Consider the following 24,596-nt stretch of genomic DNA (forward strand, 5'->3'; position numbering starts at 1 on the left):
CAGGCATGTACTATGGAGGACAGATAATGAACTTCAATCCAATATTGCAGCCAGCATGCAGCCAGCGGGTAAGGAAAGGGTGAATCAAACACCCGAAAACTCCGCCCATATGACCCAAAACCAGTCCCGCCAAATTCAGGTGACAGGTTCCCTTTAAGGCCCCTTCACATTAAGCGACGCTGCAGCGATACAGACAACGATCCGGATCGCTGCAGCGTCGCTGTTTGGTCGCTGGAGAGCTGTCACACAGCTGCTCTCCAGCGACCAACGATGCCGGTAACCAGGGTAAACATCGGGTAACTAAGCGCAGGGCCGCGCTTAGTTACCCGATGTTTACCCTGGTTACCTTCCTAAAAGTAAAAAAAACCAAACACTACATACTTACCTACAGCCGTCTGTCCTCCAGCGCTGTGCTCTGCACTCCTCCTGTACTGTCTGTGTGAGCACAGCGGCCGGAAAGCAGAGCGGTGACGTCACCGCTCTGCTTTCCGGCTGACCGACGCTCACAGCCAGTACAGGAGGAGTGCAGAGCACAGCGCTGGAGGACAGACAGCGTTAGGTAAGTATGTAGTGTTTGTTTTTTTTACTTTTAGGAAGGTAACCAGGGTAAACATCGGGTAACTAAGCGCGGCCCTGCGCTTAGTTACCCGATGTTTACCCTGGTTACCAGTGAAGACATCGCTGGATCGGTGTCACACACGCCGATCCAGCGATGTCCACGGGAGATCCAGCGACGAAATAAAGTTCTGGACTTTCTTCAGCGACCAACGATCTCCCAGCAGGGGCCTGATCGTTGGTCGCTGTCACACATAACGATTTTATTAACGATATCGTTGCTACGTCACAAAAAGCAACGATATCGTTAACAATATCGTTATGTGTGAAGGTACCTTTACTGTACCCTGTCTGCCCTGCATTTCTGGAGAAGTTCTGTATTACCAGTTATACGCTGTATGTCCAGATCAACAAAATAAACAAGTCTGGATTACACAATCCCTGGAGTGCATCATCTCTCTGGACGCTGAGCAGCATTGGTCCGGTCTGCCTCATATCGAGGAAATGCGAAGGTACGATTATCTCTCTCACAACTCTTATTAGTCTGCGACACCCTCATTCGCCTCATGTGGGGACAGAACATTATGCGCATGCATTTACATCCCAGTATGACCATCAAAAAAAGTGATTCACTCACCAGTGAATAATATACTGAGCACGTACACTTGTCAGAAAGTCAAAGATTATAACACTAAAGCTACAAACACAAAACTGACTGCACAATGCCTAAACTATACATTAAAACAAGAGTATTCCTTCAGGGAAAAACAAAAAGTGTTTAATCAAGGAAGTAGCCGCAAACAAGGTGGACAAAAACCCTTAGATAAAAAAAAAAAAAAAAGTGTAAGCCAAGTCATGGCACACTCCTATAATATGCCATCACTTTATGATTGACGGTCCCAGAGGTCAGTTCCAGAGTGTAAAGGGGGCGCTGTGCTTGATTAGCTGTTCACAATAGTTGACCCCATTCAGGAGGACAGCCAGCTGCAGTTCCTTACACAACCATTCCAGCGAGAGGGCCACTTTCCATGGTGAGAAAGGATTGTCCAGGCTTAGGAGTAAAGTTTGTAGTCACTATGATTGCTGAATCTTGATAATGTGCAATGCACACACTGTCACGATTCCAGTGTTATTAATGTAGGTGGGAAGTCACGTGACCATGTATGTGACTTGCATATTTCCCAAGTGCGTGCCGATTTGACTTGTGCGTGACCCTCAATTCTCTTCTACCAAGACAAGCTGAAAGACTTGTTGCTACGTGACCCCCAAATAATAACATACATGCTGTCACGTGAGTCTACTACACCAAGAATACAGGTAAATGAGTGCGCATTGCACACTGTCGCAATTTGGTAGTCTGCGGTCACAAACAGTGACTGCAGATTTCTCTTCCAAGACCAGAAAACCCTTTTAAAAATGGGTAAAGTCCATCTCCACACAGCAGATGAGGAAATTTACACACACCAACATCTGCGAGTGCTCAGAACAGTGCTCCTGCCCTGACGTCACCTGCTCCGCTCACCTATGAAATGAGTGGAGTCAAATTCCCCCTTCAATACAGAACTCGCCAATAAACACTGCATCCATTTCATGGTCAACCCCCCACCACCATTAAATGTGTTTTTGGTGCTATTCAGGGCATTGCACTCCTCCAGCATCAGGTATTGAGCAGGTGCCCTGTTCAATAGACAAAGGACAAATGCGCAATACCTGCTGATCGTGCATGCATTTCAGCAATCTTGTGGACTCATTTCTACTGTCCAAGAAGGCCCCACCAGTGGCATGGGGAGCTCCTCCCCTGGTGTCCCTATCCTACAACAAAGTTACTCCACCTGCAACCGAGGCGGTTATAATGGAAGCAGGAAGAACAGATAGCCAATATAAGGACAGGACGCAGCGGGGGAAAACAATAGGGCACCAAGGAAACCACCCATGGAGAGCCCCATATTGGTGCTAGGGTGGAGTGTCGCATTAAGCCAAGGCAAATTACACACTCTAGAGCAGTGTTCCCCAACTCCAGTCCTCAAGAGCCACCAAAAGACCATGTTTTCAGGATTTCCTTAGTATTGCACAGGTAATAATTGCATCACCTGGACAGGCAAGAATTCAAATCACCTGTGCAATCCAGAGGAAATCCTGAAAACATGACCTGTTGGTGGCTCTTGAGGACCGGAGTTGGGGAATACTACTCACTTCACTAATGGGAGGAAAGAAGCGCTGCTTACATGGTGTCAACAGCCCCTTGACAGGTCTCGTGCACATGTCCTATTATAATTACTGGGGCAAAAAGTGTGCACAATATCTGCTAGGTGTGTACCAGACTTACAAATAGAAAGGGTTCATCCATGTCAGTATTACCACTCATGTAAAGCAAAAGAAGAGCTAGATAACCACATTGTAGAGTGATAGGACGTGCTGGTACATCACATGTCTACTCCCCAAGGATAATGTGGACCGAGGAACAGAGCCTGCATCTTTGTGGCAGATGGCTGTATAGGGGATGCCTGCTAAACAGGCCTACTTCACAACCCTTGTATCTTCCCTATCCTACAACCCCAAACAGTTCTTCCAAACCTTTACCTCCCTCCTCCGCCCCCCACATCTCTGCCGAGAACTTTGCCACACACTTTAAAAAAATAAGATCGATCAAACGAGGCAAATCTTCATTGTTCAACCACAACCCCCTATCCAACATCACTGAAGGGAAGCTTAATTGTCTCCTCTCCAAATCGCACCTCACCACCTGTGCGCTCGACGCATCCCTAACCCACCTCTTCAACCTATCACTAACTTCCGGCACCTTCCCTTCTGCTGTCAAACATGCCACAATCACACCTATCCTTAAAAAGCCAACCCTAGACCCAACCGCTATGTTCAGCTATCGCCCAATATCGCTGCTCCCTCTCGCTTACAAACTCCTGGAGCAGCACGTCCACGCTGAACTTTCTTCCCACCTCTCATCTAACTTGCTCTTTGACAATTTACAATCTGGTTTCTGCCCCATCACTCAACTGAGACAGCCCTGACCAAAATTATTAATGACCTACTTACAGCCAAAGCTAACGGACAATATTCTGTACTCCTAGACCTGTCCTCGGCTTTCGACACAGTTGACCACTGCCTCCTACTACAGATCCTCTCCTCCTTTGGCATCAAAGACCTCGCCCTATCCTGGATCTCCTCATACCTTTCCATCCACATATTCAGCGTTACCCACTCCCACACTACCTCCTCATCCCACCCTCTCCCTGATGGGGTCCTTCAAGGCTCTGTTCTAGGACCCTTACTCTTCTCAATCCATACACTCGGCCTGGGACAATTCAAAGTCCCATGGATTCCAGTACCACCTTTATGCTGATGACACTCAGATCTACTTCTCTGGCCCAGACATCACCACTCTGCTGTCCAGTATTATGTATCAGCCATGTGTCGTGTTTTGGCAGACCGTCGGCACAAAAAGTTCAATGTAACGTTTTTTCGTACGTCTCGTCCGCCATTTCCTACCGAGCATGCGTGGCCGGAACTCCGCCCCCTCCCCCCAGGACTTTACAATCGGCAGCGGATGCGCTGAAAAACTGCATCCGCTGCCCGCGTTGTGCCAAATTTTCATAAAGTGCGTCGGTACGATGCATTGTGACGGCCCCGTACCGACGCAAGTGTGAAAAGCCTTAGGCCTTTTTCACACTTTCGTCTTTGTAGTCCCGTGTCGAGATACGTCGTTTTTTGAGAAAACAGGATCCTGCAAAAAAATTTGGAGGATCCTGCATTTTCTCATAGTCTTGTATTAGCGACGTATCGCGACGGATGGCCACACGTTTCGTCCATCGTGCACTGGATCCTGCGGAATTTGACGGGACCTTCTTTTGGAAAAAAAAAAAAAAAATGTTCAAAGGATCTTTTTTTGTCTGCAGTGGAAAAACATGCCAGGACGCCTCCTGCGTCATTCCACGGAATGGCAGCCTATGGCCGCAGGATGTATCCGTTTTAACACTAGTAACTGAACGTCCATCAATAGGTCTCCTCAACACATTACGACAGGGCACTGCCGATGGAAGCGTGAAACAAGCCTTATTAGAGCACGTTTGCTTGTCACTAATCTCCACGTCCATAACAGCCTGATCTATCAAAAGCTGCAAAAGAACAAAAATATAACTCCATCACCAGAAAACATTATGGCTCTTGTAAAATGGAGACAAGCTAATTTTTCTCTTTACACATTTTCTAATTTTCTCACCATGTCAAAAAAAAAGAAAAAAAAAAAAAACTATGCATGTTTGCTATTGCAATAATCATAATGAACGCTGTAAATTAGGGGGAAAAAAATAAATAATAATACGGTACATTTTTCCACAATCGAGTTCTCCCCCGCTTTCCAGTACATTACAACAATGGATGGTATCATTTAAAAGTGCAAATCAACCAGAAAAAAAAAAAAACACACACACACACAACAACTTTCAAACTTTCCTAGCTGAATTCCAGCTTTTTGCCTCCAGTATCATTTCTATAGTAATATGAACAAAACAGACACTAAATGTGATACTTGAGCCTGACTGCAGTGTTTATCACAAGGAGTCTTCACAAACAAGAAAGTTAAGTCTGAAACTAGTAACTAACATTTCACTATTTGCCAATCTTATAATATAGCTACCGTAATCTGAAGAAAAAGAACTTAAATAAAATACACAAAAAAAAAAAAAGTCCCATTAGGTGGACAACTGCTTAAAACTAATGACATGGGTAGATCATGAGGCACTGCAGGGGCTAATAATGCACATCATCCGTACGTTCCATATAGAACATACATGTGAAAAACTGGCCGGTGGGAGAGTATTTTCCCCAAGATGCCAGACTGGTCTTCCAAGTAAATTCAGATCCCTTCCTCATAATTGTACCTTCACCCACCGTTATACTTTCACATATAACAGCATCCTAGGTGTCAATACAGTTAAATGCAATGACGGAGGAGGGAGCGTCAGCAGTCGCTCCTTCTCCCATTACTCCCCCTCTGCGCCTGAAGTCATTACAATGCACCCCCTGTACTGAAATGTGCAAAAGATCTGAACACACCATGAAGAGCAGCGGGGAAATGGGCAGAGGCAAGTACAGGTCCTTCTCAAAAAATTAGCATATAGTGTTAAATTTCATTATTTACCATAATGTAATGATTACAATTAAACTTTCATATAGATTCATTATCCACCAACTGAAATTTGTCAGGTCTTTTATTGTTTTAATACTGATGATTTTGGCATACAACTCCTGATAACCCAAAAAACCTGTCTCAATAAATTAGCATATCAAGAAAAGGTTCTCTAAAACAGAGGTCCCCAACCTTTTTTGCACCAGGGACCGGCTTTAAGCAAGACCAGTTTTCCATGGCCCGGTGGGGTGGGGGTGGGGCAGGGGCGGGGCTCTGGTCATATGGGGGTGGAGTTATGGAGGGGTGGAGCTTAGTGCATACTTATCATATAATTATGACATTTATAATGAGAATGTGATTCTGACACACACACATTCTCACACACACAATCACACACACACATTCACACACACATTCTCACACACACATTCTCACACACACATTCTCACACCCCTCTCACCTCTCCTCGCACTCTCCCACAGCATCTCATTGCCTTCCTCTGACACAGCCGGCCGCTGAATGATGACGTCATCCAGCGGCGCGTCTGTGTGAGAGGAAGCAGGAAGACAGATCGCTGGGCAGTGGAGCTGCAGGGATTTCTCCCTGCCCGTCACAGCCACCCTGCAGGGGCTCCCCTTCACCTCTGCACTTGTTGGGAGCCGGCGCTCTGCAGCTTCTCTGTGCCGGCTGTCAGCTTGACAGTCGGCACAGAGAACAGCTGACTCCCTGACCGGGGGCGGCAGAATGCAGCCGCCGGGGGAGACACTGCGGACCGCCGAATGAGGCGGCCCGACTGCGCCCCCCTGCCGGCTGCGCCCCGGCTGCGCCCCCCTAGATACGCCACTGGGCGTGTCAGTGAGGAGAGCCTGCCGCCCCACCCCGTCAGGAACACACCATGCTGCGCAGGAGGGCTGTGTCACTAAGACCCGCCTGACGCCTCGCCCCGTCCTGCATAATGTTCTCTGCCGGGAGCTGCGAGCTGTCACAGAGCGTGCTCTGACCAGGCGCAGGGCCATGAAGCTAGCTGTCAGCGGCGCCGCGGACCGGCTGAAAAACCCCAACGGCCCGGTCCTGGTCCGCGGACCGGCGGTTGGGGACCTCTGCTCTAAAAGACCTATTACCCTAATCTTCTGAATCAACTAATTAACTCTAAACACATGCAAAAGATACCTAAGGGTACCGTCACACTATACGATTTACCTACGATCACGACCAGCGATATGACCTGGCCGTGATCGTAGGTAAATCGTAGTGTGGTCGCTGGGGAGCTGTCACACAGACCGCTCTCCAGCGACCAACGATGCCGAGGTCCCTGGGTAACCAGGGTAAACATCGGGTAACTAAGCGCAGGACCGCGCTTAGTTACCCGATGTTTACCCTGGTTACAAGCGTTAAACTAAAAAAAAAACAAACAGCACATACTTACATCTGGTGTCCGTCAGGTCCCTTGCAGTCTCTGCTTCCCGCACTGTGACTGCCGGCCGTAAAGTGAAAGTGAAAGCACAGCCGCTGTGCTCTGCTTTCACTTTACGGTCGGCAGTCACAGTGCTGGAAGCAGACTGCAAGGGACCTGACGGACACCAGAATGTAAGTATGTGCTGTTTGTTTTTTTTTAGTTTAACGCTTGTAACCAGGGTAAACATCGGGTAACTAAGCGCGGTCCTGCGCTTAGTTACCCGATGTTTACCCTGGTTACAAGCGAACGCATCGCTGGATCGCATTGCTAGATCGGTGTCACACACACCGATCTAGCGATGACAGCGGGAGATCCAGCGATGAAAGAAAGTTCTAAACGATCTGCTACGACGTACGATTCTCAGCAGGATCCCTGATCGCTGCTGCGTGTCAGACACAGCGATATCGTAACGATATCGCTGGAACGTCACGAATCGTACTGTCGTAGCGATCGAAATGTTATAGTGTGACGGTACCCTAAGGCTTTTATAAACTCCCTGCCTGGTTCATTACTCAAAACCCCCATCATGGGTAAGACTAGCGACCTGACAGATGTCAAGAAGGCCATCATTGACACCCTCAAGCAAGAGGGTAAGACCCAGAAAGAAATTTCTCAACAAATAGGCTGTTCCCAGAGTGCTGTATCAAGGCACCTCAATGGTAAGTCTGTTGGAAGGAAACAATGTGGCAGAAAACGCTGTACAATGAGAAGAGGAGACCGGACCCTGAGGAAGATTGTGGAGAAGGACCGATTCCAGACCTTGGGGAACCTGAGGAAGCAGTGGACTGAGTCTGGTGTGGAAACATCCAGAGCCACCGTGCACAGGCGTGTGCAGGAAATGGGCTACAGGTGCCGCATTCCCCAGGTAAAGCCACTTTTGAACCATAAACAGCGGCAGAGGCGCCTGACCTGGGCTACAGAGAAGCAGCACTGGACTGTTGCTAAGTGGTCCCAAGTACTTTTTTCTGATGAAAGCAAATTTTGCATGTCATTCGGAAATCAAGGTGCCAGAGTCTGGAGGAAGACTGGGGAGAAGGAAATGCCAAAATGCCTGAAGTCCAGTGTCAAGTACCCACAGTCAGTGATGGTGTGGGGTGCCATGTCAGCTGCTGGTGTTGGTCCACTGTGTTTCCTCAAGGGCAGGGTCAATGCAGCTAGCTATCAGGAGATTTTGGAGCACTTCATGCTTCCATCGGCTGAAATGCTTTATGGAGATGAAGATTTCATTTTTCAGCACGACCTGGCACCTGCTCACAGTGCCAAAACCACTGGTAAATGGTTTACTGACCATGGTATTACTGTGCTCAATTGGCCTGCCAACTCTCCTGACCTGAACCCCATAGAGAATCTGTGGGATATTGTGAAGAGAAAGTTGAGAGACGCAAGACCCAACACACTGGATGAGCTTAAGGCCGCTATTGAAGCATCCTGGGCCTCCATAACATCTCAGCAGTGTCACAGGCTGATTGCCTCCATGCCACGCCGCATTGAAGCAGTCATTTCTGCCAAAGGATTCCCGACCAAGTATTGAGTGCATAACTGAACATTATTATTTGATGGTTTTTTTGTTTGTTATTAAAAAACACTTATTTGATTGGATGGGTGAAATATGCTAATTTATTGAGACAGGTTTTTTGGGTTATCAGGAGTTGTATGCCAAAATCATCAGTATTAAAACAATAAAAGACCTGACAAATTTCAGTTGGTGGATAATGAATCTATAATATATGAAAGTTTAATTGTAATCATTACATTATGGTAAATAATGAAATTTAACACTATATGCTAATTTTTTGAGAAGGACCTGTATACATTCTTTTTAATGTGGGGACTATTATACTGTGTGGAAGGCAAAGCAAGGCCCCGTTATACTGTATGAAAGACTGTGGGGATTACAGTTTGCGAATCATGCTGTGATTGGGTCACATCATGCGTGTGGAGAAATTCACTGGTGACACTTGTTTGCATCATACTTTCTGTATGCATGGGTTTTTATCCTTTATTACATATTTATAGTTAGGCCATATGCTTTTTAGAGCTCTGGCATAACATTACATTTATTCCAGCATTTTATTCTTAAGGTACCGTCACATTAAGCGGCGCTGCAGCGATATAGACAACGATTACGATCGCTGCAGCGTCGCTGTTTAGTCGCTGGAGAGCTGTCAGTGACAGCTCTCCAGCGACGCCGAGATCCCCGGGTAACCATCGGGTTACTAAGCGCAGGGCCGCGCTTAGTAACCCGATATTTACTTTGGTTACAAAAAAACAAAAAAAACAAAAACCACACACTACATACTTACATTCCGGTGTCTGTCGCGTCCCTCGCCGTCAGCTTCCCGCACTGACTGAGGGCCGGCCGTAAAGCAGAGCACAGCGGTGACGTCACCGCTCTGCTTTACGGCCGGCGCTCAGTCAGTGCAGGAAGCTGACTGCGAGGGACGCGACAGACACCGGAATGTAAGTATGTAGTGTTTGTTTTTTGTTTTTTTAGGTAACCAGGGTAAATATCGTGTTACTAAGCGCGGCCCTGCGCTTAGTAACCCGATGTTTACCCTGGTTACCAGTGAACACATTGATGGATCGGCGTCACACACGCCGATTCAGCGATGTCTGCAGGAGGTCCAGCGACAAAATAAAGTTCTGGCCTTCTAGCTCCGACCAGCGATGTCACAGGAGGATCCTGATCGCTGCTGCGTGTCAAACACAACGATATCGCTATCCAGGACGCTGCAACGTCACGGATTGCTATCGTTCTAAAGTCGCTCAGTGTGAAGGTACCTTTAGATCAATGAGGATGTACTTTGTGAGATAACCCCTTTAAGTTGATTTCCATCTGAAACTGTTTGTTATATTTGATAAGGAAGAACTTCCTCAGTTGCAGACTTTATTACCACATGTGAAGGTTTGCATGTGACTGTCCAAGCTTTTAATTTTGTCCCATGGTATTTGTGTTTGACATCCCTCATGTAGAATGTTAGGACAGAACAGACTGCACAGCGAGGAGAGAAAGTGGGCACAGCATAGTACACTTAGGGGGTGCTACATCAACCCTGCAAAAACTGATCAAATTGATATAAGAAAGGTAGGAAGGAAAACAAGATATGTATGTGCAAACCCAATATCAAGGCTGATAAATGTTATTGAATACATTAAAAGCAACACAGACAAACGGTTTGAAAACATGTTCAATTGTGTGCCGGGACTTGTAAGTGCAGATACCTCTAACCACTCAGTATTCTTAGCTGTATGCTTTATGGGTTTACTTGTTTTTCACCTTATGGTCACCATATCCTGTATGCACTCTGGCATCCCTCTCCAATATACAATTTTAAGTGCTTTTTTTACACCGTTTGTTGTCCGTTTTGCTGTTTAAGATGTTCAATAACATGCATTGCCGCCCTTTATATTTGGGGCGCACACCTCTACGGCTTTGCTACTGTTCTTATAGTAATGTGGACACATCTGACCGGTCCCATGACCCCGCAGGGCCACATACCAGCAGCTGCACAGGACAGTGTCTGCTACCACATCACTATAGGAAGGGATCACCGGTGGATCCCGGCCATGATCGCTCACCCCGCACTGACCCATCAGCTGCGACATCTGACCGGTCCCATGACCCCGCAGGGCTATACATCAGCAGCTGCACAGGACACAGTATCTGCCACCACATCACTATAGGAAGGGATCACCGGCGGATCCCGGCCATGATCGCTCACCCCACACTGACCCATCAGCTGCGACATCTGACCGGTCCCATGACCCCGCAGGGCTATACATCAGCAGCTGCACAGGACACAGTATCTGCCACCACATCACTATAGGAAGGGATCACCGGCGGATCCCGGCCATGATCGCTCACCCCGCACTGACCCATCAGCTGCGACATCTGACCGGTCCCATGACCCCGCAGGGCTATACATCAGCAGCTGCACAGGACACAGTATCTGCCACCACATCACTATAGGAAGGGATCACCGGCGGATCCCGGCCATGATCGCTCACCCCACACTGACCCATCAGCTGCGACATCTGACCGGTCCCATGACCCCGCAGGGCTATACATCAGCAGCTGCACAGGACACAGTATCTGCCACCACATCACTATAGGAAGGGATCACCGGCGGATCCCGGCCATGATCGCTCACCCCACACTGACCCATCAGCTGCGACATCTGACCGGTCCCATGACCCCGCAGGGCTATACATCAGCAGCTGCACAGGACACAGTGTCTGCCACCACATCACTATAGGAAGGGATCACCGGTGGATCCCGGCCATGATCGCTCACCCCGCACTGACCCATCAGCTGCGACATCTGACCGGTCCCCTGACCCCGCAGGGCTATACATCAGCAGCTGCACAGGACACAATGTCTGCCACCACATCAATATAGGAAGGGATCACCGGCGGATCCCGGCCATGATCGCTCACCCCACACTGACCCATCAGCTGCGACATCTGACCGGTCCCCTGACCCTGCAGGGCCACATACCAGCAGCTGCACAGGACACAATGTCTGCCACCACATCACTATAGGAAGGGATCACCGGCGGATCCCGGCCATGATCGCTCACCCCACACTGACCCATCAGCTGCGACATCTGACCGGTCCCATGACCCCGCAGGGCTATACATCAGCAGCTGCACAGGACACAGTATCTGCCACCACATCACTATAGGAAGGGATCACCGGCGGATCCCGGCCATGATCGCTCACCCCACACTGACCCATCAGCTGCGACATCTGACCGGTCCCATGACCCCGCAGGGCTATACATCAGCAGCTGCACAGGACACAGTGTCTGCCACCACATCACTATAGGAAGGGATCACCGGTGGATCCCGGCCATGATCGCTCACCCCGCACTGACCCATCAGCTGCGACATCTGACCGGTCCCCTGACCCCGCAGGGCCACATACCAGCAGCCGGTAGCTGCACAGGACACAATGTCTGCCACCACATCACTATAGGAAGGCATCACCGGCGGATCCCGGCCATGATCGCTCACCCCACACTGACCCATCAGCTGCGACATCTGACCGGTCCCCTGACCCTGCAGGGCCACATACCAGCAGCTGCACAGGACACAATGTCTGCCACCACATCAATATAGGAAGGGATCACCGGCGGATCCCGGCCATGATCGCTCACCCCACACTGACCCATCAGCTGCCAGTGGAGTTAACCCTCTCTGGGCCAGCCCTCCCATCCAATTGTGCCCGCATGTAAACAAACCAGCGTGTGAAGAGAATCCCAGAGCAGGAGGGCCTGGGCTGGAGGACGGGTCTCCGGAGCCAGCCCCCTGTGGGCAGTCAGACGTGGGGCGGGTGGGCTGGCAGCCGGGCTACAGAGCAGAGGCTCACAACGAGGGGGGAAGGGCTGCCGTCTGGGTGGGCGCACATACCTGCCCCTTCTGGCCGAAGCCGCCGCCTCCTCCCGCCCGGCTCTCCGACTTTCCGGCGGCGATGTCCTCGGTGCTGGGCTCCTGATCTGCGGGTCAGAGATAGAAGCGGCCGCGTTATCACAGTGCACGCGATCACACAACATGGCGGGCGGGCCGCCACTTCCGGGACACGGGCCCAGAGGGAGAGGCCTGCGCCCGGGGGACATGCCCGCAGCAGGCACAGCCGGGCGCCAAGGCAGAGGGGGCAATTGTAGTTCTACCCCACCCACCCAGGGGGGCAGCGAAAAGGGCGGGAGAGGTGGAGAGACGGGCGGGAGGGAACCTCCGAATGCGGGGCAGGAAAAAGGGGCGAGGTAGTGCGGGGACGGCGGGGTGAGGGCGGATATCACAGGCCGCACAGCCCCCTCCGGTAACACCGACCTCCGCCGCACGACACTGCGCTCCCCGGCGCTGACCCGCCAGTCCTCACCCCGCCCTCCCTCCGCTCAGTCGGGGAGGTCATCAGCACGGGCCGCCATTGCTTACCGCTCATGTCGTCTCGGGGCGCAGGCACTTCACACTAATCTCGGCTGAAGATAGCAACGTAACCTGCCTGCCGCGCGGCGGAGACGGGGAGCGGGCGTGGCCACGGGCGGAGATCGACAGCCTGCCTAACCACTCCCGCTGAGGGGCGGCTCCACCCGCCCAATGGGGTGTCATGGTGGGCGGGAAAGGGCGTGTAGCTGACAGGAGGAATCAACCAATCACAGACCTTGGCGCTCCGCCCCCGCCACGGAGTGACGAACTTGGGCGACTGGGGGAGGGGGAATAGGAATGTGACATGGGCGGGAACACGGGCGTCGCTCTCTTCCTCTTCTCCTGCTGAGGCCAAACATATGACTGACGTGCCGTGTGACCAATCACAGTGCGAGTTAGAGCGACCCCGCTGGAGGGAGCCAATGAGCTCAGAGGCACAGAGTGGCAGCCGTTACAGTGATCCCTGTCTTGGTGGGTGGTTGAAATTGCACAAGATTAGGCGCCATTTCGTTAATTACAAAGTTGTTTTTTTTAAGGTATTAGATATAAGTGACCTTACTAAAAGGCGCAGGCAGGGCCTGATCTCTGGTGGTGGAAGACAATGGAGGAGATCTGCCTCACTTAAAGGGGATGTCTGGCCACACAAATGTGCGCATGAAACCTCTCAGGCTATGTGCACACATTGCAGATTCGTGTGCTGATTTTTCCACACTGCTTTTGCAAAATCCGCAGGTAAAACGCACTGCGTTTTGCCAGCAGATTTACCACGGATTTCCTGCGGTTTTTGTGCGGATTCCTATTATGGAACAGGTGTAAACCGCTGCGGAATTCGCACAAAGAGTTGACATGCTGTGGAATAAACAACGTTACGTTTCCGCACGGTATTTTCCGCACCATGGGCACTGCAGATTTTGTTTTCCATAGGTTTACATGATACTGTACAACACATGGGAAACTGCTGCGGATCTGCCACATGTGCACACAGCCTCAGAGGTCAGTGACCTAATCCAAGCCTGACCCCTTACCAGCGCTCCTGTCCCAGCACTGCTGCTTGCTCCTCTGCTCTCCAAGCCTGCTGTTTGGGGCCAAAAACCATGCTGCTTTTATCACCGCTGTGGCCTGTGATTGGCTGCAGAAGTCACATGTCCGTTCGGTATGGTGACTAGTGGGGTCCTGAGACGGACAGCTGGGGGTGGGCATGGAGTGGATCACCGCAGTCGTTCCTTTTTGCTATTTTATTATTTTACAATAATTTGTGGGGTTTTTAAAACCTTCTTGAGCAAGTAGCCCACCCCTTATTGAAGGAATATTCACTTCTGTATGGAAAGGTAAGAAGGGCCGGGGACGACACAGATACCTGCCGGGGAGGCGGTAGAGATTGGCGGATACCAGCATATGTCCCATCCAGGTATCCATACACGTGACATCACCAGCCCCGCTCGCCTGCCGTCAAATTACCTGTTATTATTATAGGTTACCAGTATCAAATTGATGGGGGTCCGATAACTGGCACCTTCACCTCATTAAGGCCGGGGTCACACTTGGGAGTGCAATGGCACTCGGGACTGGAGTATGCGGCTACATAGAAATACGTGCAGCCACACACTCCGAGCGCCGGCAACAGTGCCGGTATTGATGTGAGAGACTTGCGCGAGTTTCTCGCATTGCACTTGCAAGTGTGACCCCGGCCTAACTGTGGAGCTGATCTTCAGCACCCGGCAGCGGCTGCTACACATAAAGCGGCTGTGCGCTACAGCTCCTCTTAGTGTTTACACACAGCCGCTGCCAGAGCTGCTAACATCTGGGTGGGTGACAGGTATTAGACCCCCACCAATCTGATATTGATGGCCTATGCTAGGGATCAGTCATCAATAGTAGCTGTCCAGACCATCCCTTTAAGCCTGCATGTGAGTGCATTACCTGATAAAATCTACATTCCCACGACGAGTTTTTGGTGAGTTTTTTTATGCTGTGTATTTTCTAAAAACGGCAAGTGACCTTTTTTTTTAACTTAATGGATGCAGAAAATCTGCAACATCAAATACTCATGGCGGGAACGTAGCCTTATTACTGTGTGCGCTGCAGAAATTATGGTTCTTACAAACGACGGAACTTGTGCACAGCAAGTCGTTTTTTCAGACAGTTTCCAGTCAGAATGCGCCTGAAAAAGACGTCATGTGAACATACACTTATAGGGCTGTGTCCTTTCCCCGGATAGCACTTGGTAGCCATGTTGACAGGACAAAAGGGTTCTAGCTCTTGGCCACGCTGTGTTGGAGATGTCTTGAACCTTGCTGCATTGCGTTTCTTGCGCTGGGCGTGGATGATGAGGGTGGACTATGCCTAGCGGTGGGGTCTGATATGGTGGAATCACACAGTCCACGTGTGGACCCACTGTCCGCGGGTCTTCAGACCTGAACCTAAAAGCCTGATATATGACTTTGAGTTGGAGCTTATATCCCCCCAGGCCGTTATCTGTGGCCCCCAGGCCGTTATCTTATATAAATGTTCAGGCTGAAGGGCCCTCCTATGCCACGATGGAAACAAAGCAAACTAGTTTTTTTTAAACTAAGCTTTGTGTCTTTGATCGTCTGGTTCCCTGCCCTATCTTCTACATTCCGACCCTCCACCATAGAGTAAGGGTACCGTCACACTATAACATTTTGATCGCTACGACGGTACGATTCGTGACGTTCCAGCGATATCGTTACGATATCGCTGTGTCTGACACGCAGCAGCGATCAGGGATCCTGCTGAGAATCGTACGTCGTAGCAGATCGTATGGAACTTTCTTTCATCGCTGGATCTCCCGCTGTCATAGCTAGATCGGTGTGTGTGACACCGATCTAGCGATCTAGCGATGCGATCCAGCGATGCGTTCGCTTGTAACCAGGGTAAACATCGGGTAACTAAGCGCAGGACCGCGCTTAGTTACCCGATGTTTACCCTGGTTACAAGCGTTAAACTAAAAAAAAACAAACAGCACATACTTACATTCTGGTGTCCGTCAGATCCCTTGCCGTCTCTGCTTCCCGCACTGTGACTGCCGGCCGTAAAGTGAAAGTGAAAGCACAGCGGCTGTGCTTTCACTTTCACTTTACGGCCGGCAGTCACTGAGTGCGGGAAGCAGACTGCAAGGGACCTGACGGACACCAGATGTAAGTATGTGCTGTTTGTTTTTTTTTAGTTTAACGCTTGTAACCAGGGTAAACATCGGGTAACTAAGCGCGGTCCTGCGCTTAGTTACCCGATGTTTACCCTGGTTACCCAGGGACCTCGGCATAGTTGGTCGCTGGAGAGCTGTCTGTGTGACAGCTCCCCAGCGACCACACTACGATTTACCTACGATCACGGCCAGGTCATATCGCTGGTCGTGATCGTAGGTAAATCGTATAGTGTGACGGTACCCTAAGTTTTGCATTCCCTCAAATATTTATAAATGACCCCGGAGAATAAGATGTGAGCTATTACCCACATGCTGCTGTAAAAATATAACTGCACACTGGCAACTCCTCTACATGTGTTAAGTCTATGTTCACATACAGCTTTTTTGTAGCTTTTTTTTTTTTACACAAATTAAAAGCTGCTTTGTACAGTCCCAGCAAAAGCTATGAGACTTCAGAAATCTCGTTTACACTCCTGATATAATTTTCCTGACTGAATTTGAGAAGTGCAGTGTTTGCAAAATCTGCAGCATGTCAAGTTTTGCAGCGGTATTTCTGTGTTTTTTTCATCCGTAGAAAGTACGGTAATAAGAAAGTGAAAAAAATCCCGCAGTGTTTTTCACAGTGATTTAGATGACTGAAACAAAATGTATTAAAGGGACTCTGTCACCTGAATTTGGCAGGACTGGTTTTGGGTCATATGGGCGGAGTTTTCGGGTGTTTGATTCACCCTTTCCTTACCCGCTGGCTGCATGCTGGCTGCAATATTGGATTGAAGTTCATTCTCTGTCCTACGTAGTACACGCCTGCACAAGGCAAGATTGCTTTGCGCAGGCGTTTACTATGGAGGACAGAGAATGAACTTCAATCCAATATTGCAGCCAGCATGCAGCCAGCAGGTAAGGGTACCGTCACACTATAACATTTTGATCGCTACGACGGTACGATTCGTGACGTTCCAGCGATATCGTTACGATATCGCTGTGTCTGACACGCAGCAGCGATCAGGGATCCTGCTGAGAATCGTACGTCGTAGCAGATCGTATGGAACTTTCTTTCATCGCTGGATCTCCCGCTGTCATAGCTAGATCGGTGTGTGTGACACCGATCTAGCGATCTAGCGATGCGATCCAGCGATGCGTTCGCTTGTAACCAGGGTAAACATCGGGTAACTAAGCGCAGGACCGCGCTTAGTTACCCGATGTTTACCCTGGTTACAAGCGTTAAACTAAAAAAAAACAAACAGCACATACTTACATTCTGGTGTCCGTCAGATCCCTTGCCGTCTCTGCTTCCCGCACTGTGACTGCCGGCCGTAAAGTGAAAGTGAAAGCACAGCGGCTGTGCTTTCACTTTCACTTTACGGCCGGCAGTCACTGAGTGCGGGAAGCAGACTGCAAGGGACCTGACGGACACCAGATGTAAGTATGTGCTGTTTGTTTTTTTTTAGTTTAACGCTTGTAACCAGGGTAAACATCGGGTAACTAAGCGCGGTCCTGCGCTTAGTTACCCGATGTTTACCCTGGTTACCCAGGGACCTCGGCATAGTTGGTCGCTGGAGAGCTGTCTGTGTGACAGCTCCCCAGCGACCACACTACGATTTACCTACGATCACGGCCAGGTCATATCGCTGGTCGTGATCGTAGGTAAATCGTATAGTGTGACGGTACCCACGGAGGAAAGGGTGAATGAAACGAACCAAGGAGGAAAGGGTGAATGAAACACCCGAAAACTCCGCCCATATGACCCAAAACCAGTCCCGCCAAATTCAGGTGACAGGTTCCCTTTAAACATGTACTTTAGAGAAAGCAAACGTAATCCACACACAAAAAAACGCTGCAAAAATCATGAAACGGAAACGCTGCAAAACAGGCATCTTGAAAGCAGCGTTTTTACTGCCAAGAGAGCAGGTTTTGGCCACATCAAAAGAGCAGCAAAATTGTGCGTGTGAACTTAGCCTTAGACATCCCTTTACTTTTTAGTTTGTGCTTTATACGATGTGGGCAGGGTCAGCAGTCATCCCATAATCATCAGAGGCAGGAGGACTACTATGAAACACCTGTATTGTGAAGATGGAGGCAGATACAGAATAATACCATTGATAACAAGTGAATAGGCCACCTTACCGCTCAATTTGTAGAACATGCTCACTTGATTCTCCAAGAAAAGTTAGCAAACCCTCCAAGGAGCAAATGTTTTTAATTGCACTACTCTTTTCTCCATTTTGCACTTTTCTACAATCCTGGGTGTGGGTGCAGCAACACTCTGATGCTGACCCTGATATTAGGGCATTGTGTGCCAGGGCAGCAATGCCTGGAGTGAAGAAGTGTGCCGAAACATCTGGTCTGGTTCGATAGATGGTGGGTTCAGTATACAGGGTCGTCTGGTTTGAGGTTCTTATACCGGGGAGGTGGTGAAGTCAGGCCTGGGTCTGCAGAAAAAATGTTTGGTCTACAGTATGTTTTATTTGTTTAGGGGTTCCGATGTGGTTTGTGTTCAGCTATGGTTTGCTGTCATATATACTATCTGTTAGGCTATGACAACACAGTGTCAGTCTGGCCACTGGTGTGGGGTGCATTATTATTAATTATGCCAGTCGTACTGTCCCTTTGTTCATTAGGTCAAGGGACATACATGAGCAATTGTTTCATGTGAGACTGTCCATTGACCCTTGTATGTTAACTTGTGGAATGCCTGCTGATTACGTGTTGTATCAGCCCTCTGCCATTTACTAGTCTACACAACTTGGATGACAAATATGCAGTCTAATTGAACAATCAAACAATGAGGGATTACCTACCTCCAATCCTGTGGGACAATTCCATGAAATGTGAGCTGTGGGATATAAAAGGGCCCTGCTCCTGTCCCTGTGTGACGTTACCGGACGTCAGCCCAGGAGCCATAGTTCCAGCTGGTGGATTACAGATCTGCTCCACTACCTATCACTGAACCCACAAAGTCATTTGGATAACCCAGGTTGGGACAATCAGGTCACCTGGCCACATACCTTGCTGTGCTCTGTCAGCTTGTTAAGCTTGCTGATACCTCTGCTCTGTGGGTGCCCACCAAGTGCTGGATGCTACTGGTTGGGGGAGTTGGTCCTTGATGCCCTAAAGTCACGTAGGTTGTAATCCTTGGTGAGCCAGCGGAAAGGTGAGACTCTGTCATTTACATCATCTCGTGTACTTTCTGGGAATGTACTATATGTTTTTGACTGTTGGTGATCCAATAAAGTCTTACTGGATTGTGGTACCCTCATCCTATGTTGTCTGAGTAGTGTTCTGCCCACGGGGAAGGAGTGTGGGCGTTCAGTGGCATGATCCCTGGTCCATGCGGTCTTTCTAAAGACAGCCAGGCCAGCAGACTAGAGCACCCACATAGACCCTCGTGTCTCCACATAGGCTTTATTCACACATCAGTATTTCATCAGTATTTGTGTGCCAAAGCCAGAAGTGTCTCAAAAACACAGAACAGATATCAGACTTTCAACCATAGCTAGTCTCTGTTAATTCCACTTCTGGTTTTGGTTTACAAACACTGATGCAAAATACTGACAAAATACTGATGTGTGAATAAGGCCATATTCAAATACTGCTTGATAGGGTCATGTACTTATCAGATATGTGGGGTGTGAATAAAACATTGCGCATGGCCTGCTACACACTTCACTTTTTGGTCTTCATGTTTTTGTGATTCTTTGTTATGTAGTGTTTTTCTTGGGATTTCTCATAAGCTTCTCTATATAATAATGTAAACACATAAGAAAAACAATAAGGCCATGTTCACACAGTGCGTTTTTTTCTGCGGAACCGCAGCGTTTTTGCCGCTGCGGTTCCGCAGCTGTTTTCCATGCAGGGTACAGTGTACTGTACCCTATGGAAAACAGGAACCACTGTGCACATGATGCGGGAATCGGGAAAAAAAGCCGCGCTGAATAGCCGCGGTAAAAAAGAAGTACCATGTCACTTCTTTTTTCGGAGCCGCAGCGGTTCTGCACCCATTGACCTCCATTGTGAGGTCAAACCCGCAGTAAAACCCGCAGATGAAAAAAATATCTGCGGGTTTTACTGCGGTTTGTGGTGCCGAACCGCTGCAGCAGGAAGTGCGGGGAAGCGGGCGGAAGTGCGTGGGCGGAATGTGGCTGCCCCCCGTGCTCCAATCCCACCGCCCCGTGCTCCGATGCCCCGCCCCAGTGCTCTGATGCCCCCCCCCCATGCCCTAATCTCCCCCCCTTATACTTACCCGGCGTCCCGGTGTCCGTCCGGCCGTCTTCTCCCTGGGCGCCGCCATCTTGCAAAATGGCGGGCGCATGCGCAGTGCGCCCGCCGAATCTGCCGGCCGGCAGATTCGTTCCAAAGTGCATTTTGATCACTGAGATATAACCTATCTCAGTGATCAAAATAAAAAAAAATAGTAAATGACCCCCCCCCCCCCTTTGTCACCCCCATAGGTAGGGACAATAAAAAAAATTAAGAATTTTTTTTTTTTTCCACTAAGGTTAGAATAGGGGTAGGGTTAGGGGTAGGGGTAGGGTTAGGGGTAGGGTTAGGGTATTTTCAGCCATTTTAACTGCATAGAAAACTGCATAAAAAAAAGGATCAAAAAAAGGATCAAAAAAGGACAAAAAAAAGGACCAAAAAAAGGACCTGCATTTTCTGCCAAGAGCTGCAGTTTTTTAAAAAACAGTCCTGAAAAAAAAAGGATGGAAATCAGGAACGTGTGAACATACCCTAACTGACTTAAAGGACTCCTTCCATTAAAGTTTCTATCTGAATATATTGCAGTTTCGTTTTACTGTATACCGCATTGTGTACTTACAATTGCTCATTTTGTCTTTCTACCCAGTAAATTCTTAGCTTTTCTCTGCTCTTTGTAGAAACAGGAAGTCTCTTTCCTGCATAAATCCTCCTCCTCTTCAACTCCTACCCAGCTGCTCCCTCTCCCCCTGGCAGATACTTTTGCAGTGATGACTCTTGCAGGGAAAATTGACTTCCTATTTCTTAATAGAGTTTAAAAGGATTCAGTTAGTCTGTTTTTAATCACATGATTTCACAGGCCTAATGAAAAAGAGAAGAATTAGCTGGTTAGAAAGCCAAAATGAGCAATTGTAAGTACACAGTGCTATATAATAAGATTGGAATATAATAAGAGGACAAAGAAGCACTCCCATCAAAATGTTATCCCCTTTACAACCAATCACGGACATAGCATATCATAAGTTAGTGTCAGTTCCCGCACCATGACAAGCTATGCCCGTCATGTGAACACGCAGTGACTGTTCAGTGCCGACAGCTGTCACTGACAGCGGAGCGCACGGAAGAGGTGCAGGGACCCATGCCGTCAGTCCCCATACTCAGGTCACGGTGATCGTGTCCGATCTCAGCTTGATAGCACAGGAGGTGCCTAAATATCAGCACCTCTCTCCCGATCACAGCAGGAGCTCAGTGCTGCTAGTGGCCAAGCTCCTGCACTAAGGCTAGTTTCAGACTTGCGTTCCTGTGTGCTGCAGATAGCAGCGTACTTCCTCCTTGCTTTCTCGTGAAGCTCCGCCTACTGCCGGTTGCGTCCAGCGTTTCTGTGCGTACCTGTCAGGTCGCCATTATCACCGCCGCGGCCCCTGCTGTCCTCTTTTACTTACCGCTCCTCGGCGTCCCGGCGCGCTCCTGTTCCTTCTCCAGCGCCGCCTTCTCTGCTCGCTCTCCCGGCTCCTGCTTCCTGTCAGGCGCGCGCGCACTAGGGTGTCCTGCGCACGCGCACTCTGCCTTCCCTGCTCCGGTCAGCTCTGTGTCTCGCTGGCAGCGCTGACGTTACTTAGCAGCGCTCCTGCGCGTCCACAGCGCCCTCTACTGGGAGCACATGTATGCACACTCTGCCTTTTTCTTTGGACACTCTTTCCCCTGCTCTCTGTGGTCCTGGAGGACCATGACCCAGAAGGTACGCTGCCACTCTGCATTTAAGGCCGCCTCTTCCTTTTGGCTGTGCCTGTCTGTCATTTGTTTTCTGGCAAATGCCTCTGGCCCCCTCGCTTCCTAGCATACCTTACGTTCTCCCTGCTGCTTGTCTCTGACTTTCCGTTTCTGTGTATTTTCTTTAACTGTCTCCGTGCTTCCCTTGCAGCTCCAGTTCTCCTGTACCTTCGTTTCTTCCCGGTGTTCCAGATCCTCTGCCTAGTCCTTCCGCCATCGTCTCCTGCGCTTCCGTGGTCTCGTGTCTCCATCCTGTCTTCCGGTTTGTCCTTCCATTCTCTGTCTGTCTTGTCAGTTCCCGTTATCCGTTCCGCTTCACCTTCTTCGTTCTCTTTTCCGTCGTCCCTGCCCTGACCTTTTCCTTTCCCTGTACTTTGGTACCGGCTGCCGTTCAGTAGTCTCCCCTGGGCCTGCTCCTAACGCTCCCTGTATAGGGGGCGGTCCACCTGGTCCACTCGTCCTGGGGAGGTTCGCTGTTTCGGTCCAGTGGGTCCACGTATCTCGCTTTCCTGGTCCCTGAGCGTAACAGTACAGACAGGCCATGGATCCCGCTGGTACCTCTGTTTCCACCCAAAAGGAACTCTTGTTTTTACGGGAGAACCAAAGCCGGATTATGGGTTTTCTTAAATCTATGGAGTCCCGTTTAGCTGCTCTTCAACCCTCCGACCCGGGGAACGCAACCCAGCTGGCCAGTCTCCAGCAAGAGCTCGCCCAGCAACGTGATACCCAGGGCCACATACTGAGTTACATGGCTTCTGTGGATAATCATCTGCTCACCCTTCAAACTGCCGCCTCGGCCCCTGCCCAGGCTCCGGCTTCGCACCCTCCTCCTCGTCTGGCTAGGCCGCCGCGATACGGTGGAGATCCTAAATTGTGTCGAGGTTTCCTAAACCAATGCCAGATGCACTTTGAACTTCTGCCACAACAATACCCCACTGACCGAGCTAAGGTGGCCTTTATTGTGTCTCACTTGGAGGGTGTGGCTCTGGCCTGGGTTAACCCCCTTTGGGAACGTGATGATCCTCTCGTCTCCCAACTCTCTTGTTTTCTAGAGACCTTTCGTAAGGTCTTCGATGAGTCGGGACGGTTGGCTTCTACTACCGAGTCTCTTTTTAGTCTCCGCCAGGGTACTCTTTCTGTCGGCCAGTACGCCATTCAATTTCGTACCTTGTCGTCCAAGCTGGGCTGGAAAAATGAGGCTTTGGTTGGGGCCTTCTGGCGCGGTCTGTCTGGTCGAATTAAGGACGATTTGGCGGGTAGAGACACTCCTACAGTTCTGGAGGATCTGATTTCCCTGGCGACCCGCATTGACTTGCGTTTTCAGGAACGTCTCCGTGAATCAGCCAGGGAGAGGAGACCGTCTCGTCCAGTCCTATCTTCTCGCAGTCCTCCTCGTTCTCCTCAAGTCTCTCCTTCTGTGGTATCTGCTCCTGAACCTATGCAGGTGGACTGTATCAAGCCGGCGGAGCAGCGTCGTAAGGAGAGACTGGCACAGGGTCTCTGCTTTTACTGTGGCAGTGCCTCCCATCTTCTGCGTTCCTGTCCGGTGAGGCCGGGAAACGCTTCCGCCTAGGTCAGGTAAGGGAGGCTTACCTGGGTGATAGTGATTCCTCTCTACCTTTTACTCTTTCTGTTCAGTTGCATATCGGTTCCGCTCGCTTTTCTGAAGTAGCGTATGTTGATTCTGGAGCGGCTGGAAATTTTATTCAACTCGAGGCTGTCAGTAGGTTTCAAATTCCTGTCAGATCCTTGGAGTCTCCTCGGCAGTTAGCTTCAGTTGACGGTCGGCCCTTGCAGGAGACCGTTACTCTGGTCACAGAAGAAGTGGAACTGCAAATCGGAGCTTTACATCGGGAGAAGATTGCCTTCTACGTGTTGCCATCTTTATCTCATACGTTTCTCCTGGGTCTTCCGTGGTTAAGAATACACGAGCCAGTTTTAGATTGGCGTTCTGGTGATGTCCTACGTTGGGGTCATTCCTGTCAAACTAAATGTCTACGTCCTGTTCTTCCTTTAAGGTCATCCGTGTCTACTTCTCCTCCGGCAGGTTTGCCTTCAGCCTATCACTCCTTTGCTGATGTCTTCGATAAGAAAGAGGCGGAGAACTTGCCCCCGCATCGCCCATATGACTGCCCGATCGACCTCGTCCCTGGTTCAACTCCACCCAGAGGACGAATCTATCCACTGAATCCTCTTGAGTCTCAAGCCATGTCCGAGTATGTTCAGGAGAATTTGGCCAAGGGTTTCATCCGGAAGTCCTCCTCACCCGCAGGTTTCTTTTTTGTTAAGAAGAAGGACGGAACCCTCCGTCCCTGCATCGACTACCGTGTTCTTAATTGTATTACTATTAAGAACAAGTATCCACTGCCTCTTATTCCTGAACT

At 49.6% G+C, this 24,596-nt stretch overlaps 1 protein-coding gene across 1 annotated transcript in view; it reads right to left on the minus strand.

Annotated features, from left to right (window-relative positions):
* SP1 (Sp1 transcription factor) overlaps nucleotides 1–13,195 on the minus strand; it is a 48,292-nt gene extending 35,097 nt beyond the window's left edge. Inside the window, exons 1-2 of the mRNA XM_069758760.1 lie at nucleotides 13,092–13,195; nucleotides 12,567–12,652 (exon numbers count right to left, since the gene is read on the minus strand). Of these exons, the coding sequence (XP_069614861.1) occupies nucleotides 12,567–12,652; nucleotides 13,092–13,098 (93 nt within the window). The 5' untranslated portion in view covers nucleotides 13,099–13,195. The remainder of the gene's footprint in view (nucleotides 1–12,566; nucleotides 12,653–13,091) is intronic.
* Between the last annotated feature and the right edge of the window lie 11,401 nt (nucleotides 13,196–24,596).

The sequence above is a fragment of the Ranitomeya imitator genome, chromosome 3, assembly GCF_032444005.1.
Source record: "Ranitomeya imitator isolate aRanImi1 chromosome 3, aRanImi1.pri, whole genome shotgun sequence".
Classification (NCBI taxonomy): Eukaryota; Metazoa; Chordata; class Amphibia; order Anura; family Dendrobatidae; genus Ranitomeya; species Ranitomeya imitator.